This window comes from Scyliorhinus canicula, chromosome 15 (assembly GCF_902713615.1).
Source record: "Scyliorhinus canicula chromosome 15, sScyCan1.1, whole genome shotgun sequence".
NCBI lineage: Eukaryota > Metazoa > Chordata > Chondrichthyes > Carcharhiniformes > Scyliorhinidae > Scyliorhinus > Scyliorhinus canicula.
In genome coordinates, this window is record NC_052160.1 from 71,896,884 (window position 1) to 71,914,625 (window position 17,742).

Below are 17,742 nucleotides of genomic sequence, written 5' to 3' on the forward strand. Positions count from 1 at the left end.
ACCACACAACCAGTATGTTAGCTCAAAAACACAGTTTATTAATAAAACAAGACTTGTATCTCTATGCAATACTACACGCGGCTCCGTACTAAACTACACATAACGACTAAGATGACCTTTACTTCGAGTAACTTCGAGTGACCGGCACTGTGCGAGATAATCCTTTATCCGGGTCCACGTGTTCGGTTGGAAATTTGTTGGGTTTGTCTCAGCTGGGCTCATCCTTCAGGAATGGTCGCGGGTCCTTGAACTTGGTTGTTCTGCTGCAGTTGGTCACGCACAGGCCGGTCCCAAAAGAGACAGATCTCTAGTGCGCAGGGCTTTTTATCCTTCGTCTCTTTTGCGCCCTTTTGGGCGGTCCTTACTCCAGGTCCAATGGATCGATAGGGTTTTCAATCACCCTCAGCGATCTTAGCCAATTAGGGAATTAGGGGGCGGATACCTCGATAGCTGGGCGGGTCCCATTGTCCCAGGCACGTAGGCCTTTCCAAAGAAGAGGGGGGGGGGGCGGCGCCGGTTAGTTTTCTACTGTTGTAATGCCTTGATTCAAACTCTATTGTCCTGGGGGAATTGGTGATCGACTCTTAATGGATACAAGTTTCAGCCAAGTCTGGTTTCTTTGCACAATACACAGAGGCTGTGTGCCTGTCTGTGTCCCAAATTGACCACAATTTCCATGGTCCTTTGCAGGTGTCCATTTTACATGGCTACATTCTGTCCTCTTGATCCTGAACGTGAAGCGTGGTGGGTCACAGTCTTGATCCCATAGTCTACCTTATCAAGCCGGCCACTGGTCAGTCAGTTCAGGGCCTACTCTACTCTGTCCTAAATGTATTGCACAATTTTACCTAATTCATTAATATTACATACATTCATTAAACAATTCACTATAACTGGCTATTTTATATCCAAATTAAATTCATATAAATTAATTAAACTTAAATTCATACTAAACAGTTGATTGCTAACTAAACTTTCTATGCTACACTCGTGCTGCTGTTTTTACCTAAAGAACTTATCTATAACACAAAATCTACAAAACCTAAACAGCAGCACCACATTCTTTCTTCTTATCACATTTCATCGGTACAGAGGTATAAAGAGTCCATTTAGCAGCGGTTATCACAGTTTTGGAAGTTGTACATTCTTAGTAGAGTTCTATTGGATTCCAAAGAGGGGGGCTCGAACTGTGTATATATGGGGCCCGGAGGCGTTTGCCTTCAATTTACGGAGTTTGATTGTGAGGACTACATTATAGATTCCTGCAATCAGGAATTTGCAGGTCTCCATTGAGTGAGTTCCATTTTGCAATCTCTTCCCACCAGGTGGGGGGGTTCGGTCTCTATCTCCAACAGTTGTTGTGTGGTATCCTCACTGTCTGTGGGGTGGTGTTGCTCAGGGCTGGCTTGGGTCTAATTATGTGTATTGCCAAAATCCATTTAATGGTTGTCCCGGGACAATTTTGTCCTGATTCTTATTGTGTTCCCTGCAATTTTATTCAAACATCAATTTCGGGGCACTCTTCATAGTAAGTTCCCACCAATCTTCTGTTCCGGTTGTGCTAATGTAACATTTTGATGTGGATCTGTTGGGCTTTCTGTAAATTGTCCGTTGGTTATTGCACCCAATATGACACTTGTGTTCTTACACACCCAAAGGGTGCCACTCTCAAATTCCCCTGCACCTGGGGGATGGTACCACAGACCGCCGGGCTGTGGAATGTCTTGGGTATCTTGTGCTTGGAGCCCGGTAAGTGCGGCACTTATCCAGACAGAGATCATGGGTGTTGGGTTCATCCTGCGGTGTCTGGTTTCTGTGTAATCTGACGGAAATAAGCATAGTATCATGTCAGTTTTGTTGGTTAATATCTGTGTATGTTAGCCTCTCTCTCTCTCTCTCACTCTCTCTCTGAGTTCCAATTTCCCTTTATGATTGTCGCCATGTGTGACTCCCCCATTTTGTTTAAAAAAAAAAGATTTGAAGAGGTACTAATGCCTAAATGTGAAGACGTCTCAATGCAAGTATTCAAGTGTCTCACAGATTGTGTGGTTGATGCGAGGGGCTAGGAAGGAGCTGGGGTTGTACAACGAGATCATAACTTGCTGGCTGACTGCATACTGTATGTAAACCATTCCAGAGAGCATGATGAGAAACGTGGGGTGTGTGTGGGCCTCTGCAGGAGAAGAATGGGTAGGATCCCCAGGTAGGGCGGGTATTAGTGCCGTTACTCCACTACCTGGGTGACTGGGATGAACAGGAAGAATTTGTAGTCGTATTCTAGTGCCTTCTGCCATTGGTCAGTAGACCGTGTCTGACGGTTGAATCAGAGGAGTAATTACGACTGTATAACTGAGTGTTGCGCCGACATGGATTAAAACCATGTGTTGGAGAGAAGAGGAGGTTAAAGACAAGAAGACGGGCAGGCTCCATCAGAAATTTTGACACCTTAATTCTTGGGTAGTGTCCGTTTCTCATCATCTGGACACTCTCATATTTGCATCCATCAGTTCCGTTAAATCATTTCCCAGAAGGGGCCCATTGCTTAAATCATCACCTTCTCCTGGTTGCCAGACTTGTGTCTGCAGATTCCGGGCGGTAGCCGCTTAGGTCTGTGGATGGTCCGATTCGTCATGTCTTACCAACCTGTAGGAATTGTCATGGTGCCAAAAGGGAGCATCAGGGTTGTCGTGTGGTGGTGGGTCATCGCGAACTGGTGTACTGGAAGTGGATGCAATGTTGCTGTGAGTGGGCGTCGGAAGAGTCGTTGGGCGGGAATGGTCGTACAAGGGGTCGAGAAAATCCAAGGCGTCGTTTCGGGGGCTGGGGTAGCTGATGGCGGGGAGGTCGCTAGGGATGGTAGTCAAATCTGGGAGGCTCTCATCAGAGTCAAGTTTGAGGTTGAAACCTGTGATTATGGGCAGAGTCGAGGGAAGAGTGTCGTCCTGGGGGGGGGATTGGAGTGGGCATCGGGCTGAGTCGTCAGTGGGCAGAGTGTCATCCCTCCCATCACCAAGGCTGTGGTGGGTGTGGCTACGTTGTGATCCATATAGTTTGAGTTGGTTGGTGTGGAACAACCAGTCTTGGGGTACGCTATCTTGTACACAGAGTGGCTTACTTTGTCAGAGATGGAGTAGGGACCTGCGAATTTAGGGGCTAGGAAGGAGCTGGAGTTGTACAACGAGATCGTAACTTGCTTGGCGACATCATACTCTATAGGGTGAGCCTTTTTGTCAAAGCTGGCTTTACTCTGCTTTTTCTTAGCGCCTTGGTGGACAGCAGCAGCTAGTTAGCCAATCCTTAATCCATGCCAGTATATTACCTTCTATTCCATGTGCTTTAATTTTGCTAAGCAACCTCCTGTGGGGGACTTTATCAAAAGCCTTCTGAAAATCCAAGTATACGACATCCACTTCATCCCTTTTATCAGTTATTTTCATAACATCCCAAAACTCTCCCAACAAGTTCATCAATATGATTTCCCTTTCATAAGTTCATGCCAAATTTATCCATCTATGCCAAATCGGATCATTATCCAAGTGTCCATTTAGCACATATTTTATACTAGCTTCTAGCATTTTCCCTCCTCCTGATGTCAGGCTAACAGGTTTGTAGTTCGATGTTTACTCTCTCCCTCCGTTCTTAAATAATGAGCTGACATTTGCTACCTTCCAATCTGCAGGAACTGTTCCAGAATCTAGAGAATTTTCAATGATTACCAATGCGTCCTCTTTTTTTAACACTCTGGGATATCCCAGTCCCAGAAATTTATCAATCTTCAGACCCATGAATATCTCCAATAGAATCTTCTTACTAATACTAATTTCCTTCTGTTCTTCATTCACCCACACCCCTTGGATCTCTAATTCTGGGAGATTTCTTGCATCTCCCTCGGGGAAGACAGGCACAAAATAATCACTTTTCCACCATTTCACTCTTCACCATTATAAATTCTCCTGACTCTGCCTACACGTGATCTTAACCAAACGTTTCCTTTTTACATAGTTACAGCAGCGTTTGTAGTTTGTTCTTTTTTGCTAATTAACATTTATATCCTATTCTTTATCAGTTTCTTGGTCCTCCTTTATTGTATTCCAAGATGTTACCAACCCTTGGGTTTATTACTGTTTCTGGCAACTTTATAGGCCTTCTAATCTTATGCATTCCTGAACTTTGTTAGCCATAGTTGACTGACTTTTCTTTTTGGTTTTTTTGTGCCTTCAAGGAATGCATAATTGTTGTAAACTATGTAATAATTTTTTTAATGACCTTTACCTATGTCCATTACCTATGTACCATCACACACTTTAATGTATTTTCCCAATCCACTTCAGTCAATTTCCCCCTCATACATTCATGTTTTCCTTTATCAGATGTAACACCCTGGCTTCAGATTAAACTACCTAACTTTCAAACATCATGTAAAATTCTATCATTTTATTACCACTCATCCCTGAAGATTTTTTTACAACAGGATTATTGATTATTGACCGTTATATGATACTAGATCTGAAATAGCTGTTCTCTAGTCAGTTCCTCAACATACTGTTCTAGAAAACAATCTCTAACATATTCCAGAAACTCGTCCTCTAAGAGTCCACAGCATTAGTGGTCATTTAGCTTACGCAGTCTATATGCAGATTGGAATCACCCATTATTACTGTATTACCCATGCTACATGCTTCTCTAATCTCCTGATTAACCATGCACCACATTATCACTACTGTTTGATGGCTTCTAAACAACTCTTACCAATATTTGCTGCCCCTTGCTGTTTCTTAGCTCCACTCAAATGGATTCCACATTTTGTTCTGACCTGAGGTCCTCTGTTCCCATCCCTTATTATCAGTGCAACACCACCTCCTTTCCCTTTTTCCTTTTCCTTCCTAAATGTTGAATAACTTTTGAATATTCAGTTCTGTGTCTTGTTCACCCTGTAGCCATGTTACCATAATAGCAATGAGATCCACTATTTGAGCTTTTAAATCATCTACCTTGTTGTAAATGGCGTGTGCATTCGGAGAGTGTGCCGTCAACTTTGTCTTTTTAACATTCTGCATTCAGAGCCTAGACGATGCTAATCTTTCTTTTTCCTATCTTCTAATTTCGCTGGCTACTTTTCTACTTGTTACCAGCTTTACTTCCTTCCAATTTTAGCTCAAGTTCCCACCCGCCCGACAAGCGAGTTTAAACCCTCCACAACAGCACGAGCAAACCTCCTTGCGAGGGTATTAGTCCCATTTCTGTAAAGGTGTAACCTGTCCATCTTGTTTCCATGATGTGGAGATGCCGGCGTTGGACTGGGGTGAGCACAGTAAGAAGTCTTACAACACCAGGTTAAAGTCCAACAGGTTTGATTCAAACACGAGCTTTCGGAGCGCAGCTCCTTCCTTGGGTGAATGGTGAGGACTTTCTTGTACAGGTTGCACCTGCCCCAGAACCGGTCTGAGTGCCTGAGAAATCTGATGCTCTCCCTTCTGTACCTGTTCTCCAGCCATGTGATCAATCCTCCTGTTCCTATGCTCACTTGCACGTGACACAGAGTAGTTCTGAGGTTACTGCGCTCAACGTCTTGCTTTTAAATTTCCTTCCTAATTCCCTAAAGTATGTTTACAAGACCTGAACCTCCTTCCTACCTATTTTGTTGGAACCAATATAGACCTGACCTCCTGCTGATGACCATCCCCCAGAAGAATGTCCTGTAGCTGCTCGGTGACATCCTTGACCCTGGCACCGGGAGACAACACACTATCCTGGAGTCATGCTTGTTTGATCCCATGACTATTGGATTTCCTATCACTTTTGCTCTTGCACTCTTCTTCCTCCCTTTCTGTGCAGCTGAGCTAGCCATGGTGCCACAACTTGGCTCTGTCTGGTCCCCTCTGAGGAATCATTAACCTCACCATTATCCAAAATGGAAAACTGATTAGTCCATTACAACAATGATTGCACTTCAAACCTACTTGATTAGCTGTGAAGTGCTATGGGCTGTCCTAATGGTTGAGAAACGTGCTACAGAAATGCAATAATTGCAATAACAATTACATATTGTCAGCTCACTTTATGGCAACACTCATCTGAGCGCAAGCTTGTTGCATCTCTGGTACTTAAATAAATACTGAATTACTTGTTTTTATGGAAATTATTCATCAAAATAAAATAATTTAAGGTCAAGCACGGTAGCACAGTGGTCAGTACTGCTGCCTCACAGCTTCAAGGACCCGGGTTTAATTCCGGCCTCGGGTGACTGTGTGTGGAGTTGGCACTTTCTCCCCGTGTCTGTATGGGTTTCCTCCGGGTGCTCCTGTTTCCTCCCACAGTCCAAAGATGTGCATGTTAGGTGGATTGGCCATGCTAAATTGCCCCTTGGTTCCAAAAGGTTAGGTGGGGTTACTTGGTTATCGGAGTAGGGTGGAGGCTTGGGCTTAAGTCGAGTGCTTTTTCCAAGGGCCAAATTTACCTCCTTTTGCACTGTAGGGATTCTATGAAAGTTTTATGATCATCTTTTACAGTTTTTTTTGTTTCTGTTTTTGTGACTATTTATTTTGAATCGTATTTATTTGCAGAAAGCTACATATCTAATGTCAGTAAGTAGCCCCTTAAAAAGATGCTGCAAATTTATATTCTTGGGGGGGTTTGGATGTGCTTGTCAGATGATCCCAGCTCCGGGATACTCGGTACTGACAGTACACAGCTGTGTCCATCTGGCATTGTGCTTTTCAAACTGGGATATATCTCAGTTGCTATCTGGGGATAGAAAGAATACTCGCCAGCAGAAACTCCTGTTGAGCTGAATGCTACCTTTTTAAATTCAATGCTGTTTAGCACAAACATGGAAGATTGCTTATGCTCAAAAGTTCAGTATTCAGTTTGAAGTTATTCAGTGATAACACTGGATGTTTATATCTTTGGGTTATTAGGTAGGAGAAAGCTGTTATTATGTTTTTATAGCTGTGCTTTTTTGTTTGTTTTAGATATACATCAAAGCATCCTTACATGCATTCCGAGACCATCCATTACAAGCGAGGGGTGAGCCAGCAGTTCTCACTTCCTTCTTTTAAGATTGACTTCTCCGAATGGAAAGAAGATGAGGTAAATACTCCTTTTTGATTATCTTTCCTCTTAATCAGGATTTCCGTTACTTTATTTATTTTCTCCCCAAACCCCTTTCTCTTCTGAAAAACCCATGGTTCTAAGAGTTTGGTTTCATGCCTCACTTCATGCAGGCGTGCTTCACTTGTGAGCCAGGACTAAGTGCTGTGAGCTGCACTCCAGCAGTACAAGTCATCACTCAAAGTCAGAAACCTCCAGTTCAGTCATTCAGCTCCTGAAGAACGAGTAGCGTTTGGAATTAAATGCTAGTTTTGTCAGTGATGCACCTATCCCACAAATGAATGTTTAAAAGAAATTCCCATGATTGACACAGAATTGCAGGACACGATTTTATGCTTCAGGCTTTTCCTGAAATGAACCCACTAAAATCAACACTGACTAAACATTATTTAACAGGCAATCAATACACGAAGGGCTGGATTCTCTTGTCCCTGAGCCGCGTGTTTCTCGATGACATGAGCTATTCCTGCCGCTTGTCAATGGGATTTCCCATTGAAGGTACCCGACACCGCCGGGAAGTCTAACACAACCAATATACTTTGATACGTTTCTACTTTACGCTGCACACCCAGTAGTTACATAGCCTTGAAGATTGTAAGGACAATTCCTGTTGATTCCCTTATTTCCCATTTCTTTGTCGGTATCATGTATCTTCACCTCAAGGACTGCAGCGGTTCAAGAAGACAACTCGCCCACCACCTTTTAAAGGGCAACTGGGGATGGGCAATAAATGCTGGCTGAATCCAGTGACGCCCATATCGCGTAAACAAATAAAAAATAAATTAAAAATACATTTTTCTGTCTATTACGAGCGACAAGGTACTGGCATGGATAGAAGATTGACTGACTGGCAGAAGGCAGAGAGTGGGGTTAAAGGGGTCCTTTTCAGGATGGCACTGTTAGAGAGTGGTGTTCTGCAGGCGTCGTGTTGGGACCACAGCTATTCACAAATGTACATTAATGATCTATACATAGGAACTGTGGGTATTGTTGCTACGTTTGTGGATGGTGCAAAGATATGTAGAGGGACAGGTTGCGTTGAGGAAGAAAGGCTACCGAAGGATCTGGGCAGGCTAGGAGAGTAAGGAAAGAAGTGGCAGATGGAATATTATGTGGAAAAGTGTGAGGTTATGCATTTTGGGAGGAAGAATAGGCATAAGACTATTTTCTAAATGGGAAAAGACTTCAGAAATCAGAAGAACAAAGGGACTTGGGAGCCCTAGTTCAGGATTCTCTTAAGGCTAACAAGCAGGTTCAGTTGGCAGTTTGGAAGGCAAATGCAATGTTAGCATTCATATCGAGAGGGCTGGAATGCAAGAGCATGTTGAGGTTATATAATGCTCTGGTCAGATCCCATTTGGAATATTGTGAGCAGTTTTGGGCCCCGTATCTAAGGAAGGATGTGTTTTCCTTGGAGACAGTCCAGAGGAGGTTCACAAGAATGATCCGCGAAATGAAGGACTCTGTAGTTGAGGACTCTGGGTCTGTACTCGATGGAGTTTAGAAGGATGAGTGGAGGATCTCATTTAAACTTACAGGATACTGAGAGGCCTAGATAGAGTGAAAGTGTAGAGGATGTTTCCAGTAGAAGGTGAAACTAGAACCTGAGGGCACAGCTCAGACTGAAGGGATGATCTCTTAAATCGGAGATGAGGAATTTCTTCAGCCAGAGGGTGGTGAATTTGTGGAACTCATTGCCGCAGAATCATAGAATCATAGATGTTACAGTGCAGAAGGAGGCCATTTGGCCCATCGGGTCTGCACTGGCCTTTGGAAAGAGCACCCTACGCCTCCACCCTATACCAGTAACCCCACCCAACCTTTTGGAAACTAGGGGGAAATTTAGCATGGCCAATCTGGCTAACCTGCACAGCTTTGGACTGTGGGAGGAAACTGGAGCACTCGGAGGAAACCCTTGCAGACACGGGGAGAAAGTGCAAACTCCACACAGTCACCCGAGGCCGGAATTAAACCTGGGACCCTGGAGCTGTGACGCAGTAATGCTAACCACTGTGCCACCATGCAGCCCCAGAAGGCTGTGGAGGCCAAGTCATTGAGTGTCTTGAAGACAGAGATAGATAGGGTCTTGATTAATAAGGGGATAAGGGGTTAACGGGAGAAGGCAGTAGAATGGGGATGAGAAACATATCTGCCATGATTGAATGGCGGAGCAGACTAGCTGGGCTGAATGGGCTAATTCTGCTCCTATGTTCTTATCTTTCTGATCTATGGATATTTAATGGATATATACCTTTAAGTGGAGCAGAAGAAGTTAGGAACTCAAAGGTTGCAAAATAGTACACTGCTATGAAGATTTAGATTTTGATAAGAACATGGGGACATTTTGGCACCCAAGAACATAGAACATAGAACAGTACAGCACAGAACAGGCCCTTCAGCCCTCAATGTTGTGCCGAGCAATGATCACCCTACTTAAACCCACGTAACCCGTATACCCGTAACCCAACAATCCCCCCATTAACCTTACACTACGGGCAATTTAGCATGGCCAATCCATCTAACCCGCACATCTTTGGACTGTGGGAGGAAACCGGAGCACCCGGAGGAAACCCACGCACACACAGGGAGGACGTGCAGACTCCACACAGACAGTGACCCAGCCGGGAATCGAACCTGGGACCCTGGAGCTGTGAAGCATTGATGCTAACCACCATGCTACCGTGAGGCCCGAAGAGATTGGAGGATTTGGTTCGATTAGTTGGCTGGTAGCCAATGGATTGGCCAAAGACTGTATTCTGCCCAGCAACAGACCGTGATTGGGTCCTACTAGGTGGGATGTTTTCAGAGATATTAGGAAGGAAACAGAACCCCCTAATGCCGAGATTTTCTCTCTTTTGCTCCAAAAAAGGTTTCTTGTTTGCTGTGTCTGAATATGCAACAAAGTATTGAGATCCTGATATTTTCGAGGAATTAATAATTAATTTCAATTGTGTTGCGACTTCAGTTAAGGGGACTGGAATTTACTACACTCTACCCCATAGCGCCATAACCAGCTTAAGTTCCAAACTATCTCCAGCTTTTCAGCAGGCTCTCTTCTCCCTGCCATGCCAGGGCAAGTCTTCCAGTGTCTTTAGGAAGTTGTTTCATTCACCCGTCTCCTCCAAAAGGCTGCATGCTGAGTCAGTAGGAACTTCCAATAGATTTTTGTTGGGTAAGAGTGCCAGAGCAGATGGCTGAACAGCTGCTAAACTGAGTTGAAATACTGATTTGCGCTGATTTGATGGAATGAAGGAACACACCAAGGCTGAATGTCCTACTCTTGTTCATATGAAGACTGACAAGCATGGAGGAATAAACAAGCTGGATATGGGTAGGCAGGGCACAATTTCAAAAATTTGCACATGACCCAAAACTTGGAACTGTTGTGAACCGTGAGGAGTATACTAATAGACTTCAAGTGGACGTATGTGAGTGGAATGCGCAGAGAGGTGGGAGACAAAATTTAATGCAGAGAAATGTGTAGTAAGGCATTTTGCAAGGAAGCGAGGAGAGGCAACATCAAGGGGGAAATTCCAAAGTAGGTGTAGGAGCAGAGTGACCAGAGTGCTGAAGGTGGTAGGGCAGGTTGAAAAATCAGTTAATAAGCTTTATGGAATTCTGGGTTTTATAAATAAAGGCGAAGAGTACAAGGAGGTATGTGAACCTTTATAAAACACTGGCTCAGCCTCAACTGGATTATTGTGTCCAAGTCTGTGCCCTGCTCATTTGGAAGGAAGTGAAGACTTTAGCAAAGGTACTGAAAGAAACGGACACCAAACATGGCGGAAGAGTATGCCGATACACTTACAGAACCAAACCTGGAAGGACAGACGCAGATATCAGAAAATCCTCTTGGAGGGCAGCACGGTGGCACAGTGAATTAGCCCAGTTGCCTCACGGCGCCGAGGTCCCGAGTTTGATCCCGGCTCTGGGTCACTGTCCATGTGGAGTTCGCACATTCTCCCCGTGTTTGCATGGGTTTTGCCCCACAACCCAAAAGATGTGCAGGGTAGGTGGATTGGCCACGCTAAAATTGCCCCATAATTAGAAAAAATGATTTGGGCACTCTTAAAAATTAAAAAAGAAAATCCTCTTGGGGAATATGGTCTCTCTCAGTACATGCAGAGAATAGTTGAGAATGAAGAATGAATGTGGAGAAAGCGTTTAAGCAGAAAGTGGATCCGAAATCCTGTCCCAGTCTAGTGTATCTGGATCAAATGGTGGTACCCATTCTTTACAAGGCCTTTCAGTTCTCGCAAACTGAAGACCCCCCCCCCCCCCCCGGTCTTTGAATTCTGGGCTGATCGTCTTAGAACATAGAACAGTACAGCACAGAACAGGCCCTTCGGCCCTCAATGTTGTGCCGAGCCATGATCACCCTACTCAAACCCACGTATCCACCCTATACCCGTAACCCAACAACTCCCCCTTAACCTTACCTTACCTTAGAATGCAACCCTTAACCTCTTCTGAACACAAGTCAGTTTGAAGAGACAAATTAGCTTGCACACAGAACTGAAGACTTCAGTTCAATGCAGTTGAGAAGGGAGAATATCCCATTTTACAAAAACAATTAAAGGGAAAAAATGAATAAATGGAGAAGACCAGAAGATGCGCAAAGTGGCCCATTATCTAGAAAATGAATGATAACTGCAGAGCTTCACCATTTTCTGGAATTCATATAGTTTTTACATTGATTATTGATTTTAAAAAAAATAGATTTATGAGAGATGTTCCAGGGATTCAAGACTTAAATTATATGGCTAGATTGGCGAAACTGGGAATGTTCCCCTGAGAGCAGAGACGATGAAGAAGATTTGCAAGAGGTTTTCAAAAGAATCGTCTGGACAGAGCAGATGAAGAGAAGCTTCTTATTGACAGAAAGGTCAATAACCAGAAGTCACCAATATATGGTGTTTGGCCAAAGAACATGAGAATGCAACTTATTTTTAAGTGGCAAGTGGTTAGGATCTAGAATGTACGAACCGAGTGGGTGGTGGAGGGAGGGCCAGTTGTGGCTTTCAGAAGAGAATTGGATAATGATCTGAAGAGAAGAAATGCTGGGCCATGGGGAAAAGGCGAGGATGTGGGACTAGGCGAGTTGGTCTTTGAAAGCTGGCACAGACACAGCGGGCTGAAGGGCATGTGCTGTAACCATTTTATGACGATAAATACAATGGGAAAACAAATTTATTAATGTGCAGAGTAAATTAATCAGGAGAATGTCTAAATGTTTCACAACTGCCCCATATTTGCCAGACCGTTCTACTAGAAGATGTATATTTTAGGAGAACAGACCAAAAAGCATAATAAAATATTGTTTTTAAGCAGAGATTGTTCTCCTTAGACCAGTGGAGACAAAGAGGAGATTTAAACATTTTTTTTCCCTTTAATTGTTTTTGTAAAATGGGATATTCTCCCTTCTCAACTGCATGTAGTAGAATGCAAGTACTGTATCTGGTCTTCATTGTGATATAAAGTTTCCGGTGTATTGCAACACCCATTGTAAGTGCAGGATAAAAATTTATCTCCTGAGCAATTGATTTGAAAGTGCTTCATGAAATATACTTGTCAGTCATGTCAGGTCTACATAACAGGCCAACGGATAACGCAAATCGCATTTCAATGAACAAAATTGTTGCTTTTGTGTTTGTAACTGAGCAGAGATATTCTTTCTGTGGGATCTTGAACTTGATAAATAGAGGTATGCCGTACAAGAGCAAGGAAGTTACATAAAACCTTTATACATCACCAATTCATTTCCAGCTGGAATATTGTGTCCAGTACTGGGCATTGCACATTCGGAAGGATGTGAAGTCTTTGGGTAGGGTACAGATGAGATGTACAAAAATGATTTGAGGGATGAGGTATACAGTAACATGGAAAGACTGAGAAGCAGAGATTGTTCTCCTTAGACCAGTGGAGACAAAGAGGAGATTTAAAAGTGTTTAAAATCATGAAAGGTTTAGATATCATGGAATCCCTCAAGTGCAGAAGGAGGCCATTCGCCCCATCAAATCTGTATCGAGCCTCTGAAAGAGCACCCCCCTGGACACGAAAGGACAATTTAGCATGGCCAAAGGGTGGCATGTGGCGCAGTGGTTAGCACTGGGACTGCGGCGCTGAGGACCCTGGTTCGAATCTCGGCCCTGGGTCACATTCCGTGTGTATTCACCTAACCTGCACATCTTTGGACTGTGGGAGGAAACTCACGCAGACATGGGAGAATGTACAAACTCTGCGTAGACACCTAAGGCTGGAGTTGAACCCCGGCGCTGTGATGCTGCAGAGCTAACCACTGTATCGCCCTAATAGATAGGGAGAGATAGGTGAAAAAGAAGCTGCTGAATGGCCAATATCCGAAGGACAGAGATTTAAGGTGATTGGCAAAAGAACCAGAATATGAAGAGAGCCTTTTTGCTCAATGCGTGGTTAGAATTTAGACTTAGCTCTGCAAGTTTTTAAGGCAGTTCTGGAGGAAGAACAGAGGAGTTGAACTAACACTCATTGCTCCCCTGTTTGCTGCCCTGAGCCAGCTGTCTCTGCTGCAGGCACTTTCCCTGCCGATCCCCAAGGGCACTCTACCGCTTTTTGATAGGTGCTGGTTGTTATCTCCTTGCCTTTCTCTCCCCTCCCTAGGCCTGTCTCTGTGAGTGCACCTTAATGCCAACTGCCACAGCAGCCTTGCATGCATTTTCTATCTCTTTTTCCATCTCTCACTCTGTACTTTAAGCAAAACATGTACAATCAGTCTCCAGGTCTGAGCCGCGCTCATTGAAAGGCATCCCCGATTGACAAATCAACCTGGTCAATACTTTTCCTGACTCTGATGTGGTTTATAATAATCTTTATTAGTGTTACGAATAGGCTTACATTAACACTGCAATGAAATTACTGTGAAATCCCCTAGTCGCCACACTCAGGCGCCTGCTCGGGTACACTGAGGGAGAATTAGTAGATGAACTAATGGCACAGATCATCGTGAATGATTATGATGTGGTAGGCATCACAGAGACATGGCTGCAGGGGGTTCAGGACTGGCAGTTAAACATCCAAGGATATACAACCTATCGAAAAGACAGGGAGGTGGGCCGAGGGGGTGGGGTTGCCTTGTTAGTTAAGAACAAAATTAAATCTATGGCACTAAACGACATAGGGTCGGATGATGTGGAGTCTGTGTGGGTAGAATTGAGGAACCACAAAGGCAAAAAAACCATAATGGGAGTTATGGACAGACCGCCTAACAGTGGTCAGGACCAGGGGCGCAACATGTACCGGGAAATAGAAAAGGCATGTCAGAAAGGCAAGGTCACAGTGATCATGGGGGACTTCAATATGCAGGTGGATTGGGTAAATAATGTAGCCAGTGGATCCAAAGAAAAGGAATTCATGGAATGCTTACAAGATGGCTTTTTGGAACAGCTTGTCATGGAGCCCACAAGGGAGCAGGCTATTCTGGACCTAGTGCTATGTAATGAACCAGACTTTATTAAAGATCTTAAAGTAAGGGAACACTTAGGAAGCAGCGATCATAATATGGTTGAGTTCAGTCTGCAGTTTGAAAGAGAGAAGGCAAAATCGGATGTAATGGTGTTACAGTTAAATAAAGGTAATTACGAGGGCATGAGAGAGGAACTGGTGAAAATCAACTGGAAGCAGACCCTAGCAGGGAAGACAGTAGAGCAAAAATGGCAGGAGTTTGTATGCATAATTGAGGACACTGTACAGAGGTTCATCCCCAAGAAAAGAAAGATTATCCAGGGAGGGATTAGACAGCCATGGCTGACAAAGGAGGTCAGGAAATGTATCAAAGAAAAAGAGAGATCCTATAAAGTGGCCAAAAGCACCGGGAAATCAGAAGATTGGGAAGGCTACAAAAACAAACAGAGGTTAACAAAGAGACAAATAAGGAAGGAGAGGATCAAATATGAAGGCAGGCTAGCCAGTAATATAAGAAATGATAGTAAAAGTTTCTTTCAATACATAAGAAACAAACGTCAGGCCAAAGTAGACATTGGGCCAATTCAAACTGATTCTGGAAGGCTAGTGATGGGAGATGAGGAAATGGCTGGAGAACTTAATAAGTACTTTGCGTCTGTCTTCACAGTGGAAGACGTTAGTAATATCCCAAAAATTATAAAGGGTCAGGGGGCTGAGTTGAGTATGGTTGCCATTACAAAAGAGATGGTGCTAAAAAAGCTAAAAGGTCTTAAAATTGACAAATCTCCTGGCCCCGATGGGCTACATCCTAGAGTTCTGAGGGAGGTGGCTGAAGAAATAGCGGAAGCGTTGGTTGAGATCTTTCAAAAATCACTGGAGTCAGGGAAAGTCCCGGACGATTGGAAGATCGCTGTTGTAACCCCCTTGTTCAAGAAAGGATCAAGACAAAAGATGGAAAATTATAGGCCAATTAGCCTAACCTCGGTTGTTGGTAAAATTCTAGAATCGATCGTTAAGGATGAGATTTCTAATTTCTTGGAAGAGCAGGGTCGGATTAGAACAAGTCAACATGGATTTAGTAAGGGGAGGTCGTGCCTGACGAACCTGTTAGAATTCTTTGAGGAGGTGACAAGTAGGTTAGACCAGGGAAACCCAGTGGATGTGGTCTATCTGGATTTCCAAAAGGCCTTTGATAAGGTGCCACACAGGAGGCTGCTGAGTAAGGTGAGGGCCCATGGTGTTCGAGGTGAGCTACTGGCATGGGTTGAGGATTGGCTGTCTGACAGAAGGCAGAGAGTTGGGATAAAAGGTTCTTTTTCGGAATGGCAGCCGGTGACCAGCGGTGTCCCACAGGGTTCAGTGTTGGGGCCGCAGCTGTTCACCATATATATTAATGATCTGGATGAAGGGACTGGGGGCATTCTAGCGAAGTTTGCTGATGATACGAAGTTAGGTGGTCAGGCAGGTAGTGCTGAGGAAGTGGGGAGGCTGCAGAAGGATCTAGACAGTTTGGGAGAGTGGTGCAGGAAATGGCTGATGCATTTCAACGTGAGAAAATGTGAGGTCTTGCACTTTGGAAAAAAGAATCCAAGCATAGACTACTTTCTAAACGGTGAGAAAATTCATAATGCCAAAGTACAAAGGGATCTGGGAGTGCTAGTCGAGGATTCCCTAAAGGTAAACATGCAGGTTGAATCCGTGATTAAGAAAGCGAATGCTATGTTGTCATTTATCTCAAGAGGGTTGGAATATAAAAGCAGCGATGTGCTACTGAGCCTTTATAAGGCTCTGGTTAGGCCCCATTTGGAGTACTGTGTCCAGTTTTGGGCCCCACATCTCAGGAAGGACATACTGGCACTGGAGCGTGTCCAGCGGAGATTCACACGGATGATCCCTGGAATGGCGGGTCTAGCATATGAGGAACGGCTGGCGTTCCTGGGATTGTATTCATTGGAGTTCAGAAGGTTAAGGGGAGATCTAATAGAAACTTACAAGATAATACATGGCTTAGAAAGGATGGACGCAAAGAAACTGTTTCCGTTAGGCGAGGAGTCGAGGACCCGTGGGCACAGCCTTAGAATTAGAGGGGGTAAATTCAAAACAGAAATGCGGAGACATTTCTTCAGCCAGAGAGTGGTGGGCCTGTGGAATTCATTGCCGCAGAGTGCAGTGGAGGCCGGGACGCTAAATGGCTTCAAGGCAGAGATAGATAAATTCTTGATGTCGCGAGGAATTAAGGGCTATGGGGAGAATGCTGGGAGGTGGAGTTGAAATGCCCATCAGCCATGATTGAATGGCGGAGTGGACTCGATGGGCCGAATGGCCTTACTTCCACTCCTATGTCTTATGGTCTTATGGTCTTATGGAATTCAGAATGCCCAAATCACCTATTAGCTTGCTTTTCGCATTATCAAGCGAGTCATTTTTTTCCTACACGTAGTCTGGTTATTTTGGCTGAACCCCTTGAAACTTTCTTATCAATTCCAAGAGGGCTACAAATCCTGGCGGAGGCTCATTGCTCTAGTGAGGAAAGCCAAAGATCATTTAAGACCCTTTAATCATGTAAATTAGGGACCTATCACCCATTAAAGAACTGTGTGATCATCATTGGATTCTATAGCATATGCCTGCACAGACAGTCAAGGGTAAGTTTTTCTTTCTTTTGGGGAGGAAAAGACACATGCCTGAGGAGCCAGGCATGGCCTACTGCTCTCCAAACTCCAAGGATGTTACAACACTGCCACATGTCTCTTACCGTCTCTTTTCTTTCCCCCACTTCCCACTCTAGCTGAGGACTGCCACCAGCGAGATAGGTAGCCTAAAATAGGTCCAGGCCAGTTCATCCCCAAGTTATTCAAGTAAAGCCCGAAGACTGATTTCTGTCAAACGCAGGCTCTCGTTCTTTGGGGAATGTAGCCCTTGTAGTATTGAGACTAATTTCTACACTGCTGTTATTTTTATCACGGGCTATATGCAACAGCAGGAAACTGAGGCCAGAGCACATGGCTCCAGTATGGGAGGTAGCTGTGTCCAAAATGGCCTCCTCTGATTTTTATCTGCTAACCAAATAGTGTTCTTCATGGATTTTATACAGAAGGAGTTTGGCTTTAGCATTCATTTACAATAAAGAATCCAGGCTAATTTCTCCACACTGAATGATTTAGAGTGATTTAGTAGAAAGTACTGGGACAG

At 44.1% G+C, this 17,742-nt stretch overlaps 1 protein-coding gene across 3 annotated transcripts in view; it reads left to right on the forward strand.

The window, feature by feature from the left end:
• Nucleotides 1-17,742, forward strand: part of LOC119977973 (E3 ubiquitin-protein ligase MGRN1-like) — a 240,884-nt gene that overhangs the window by 66,308 nt on the left and 156,834 nt on the right. For all 3 annotated transcript variants that reach the window (XM_038819223.1, XM_038819221.1, XM_038819222.1), the window contains exon 5: nt 6,972-7,089. In XM_038819223.1, coding sequence (XP_038675151.1) covers nt 6,972-7,089 — 118 coding nt within the window. The remainder of the gene's footprint in view (nt 1-6,971; nt 7,090-17,742) is intronic.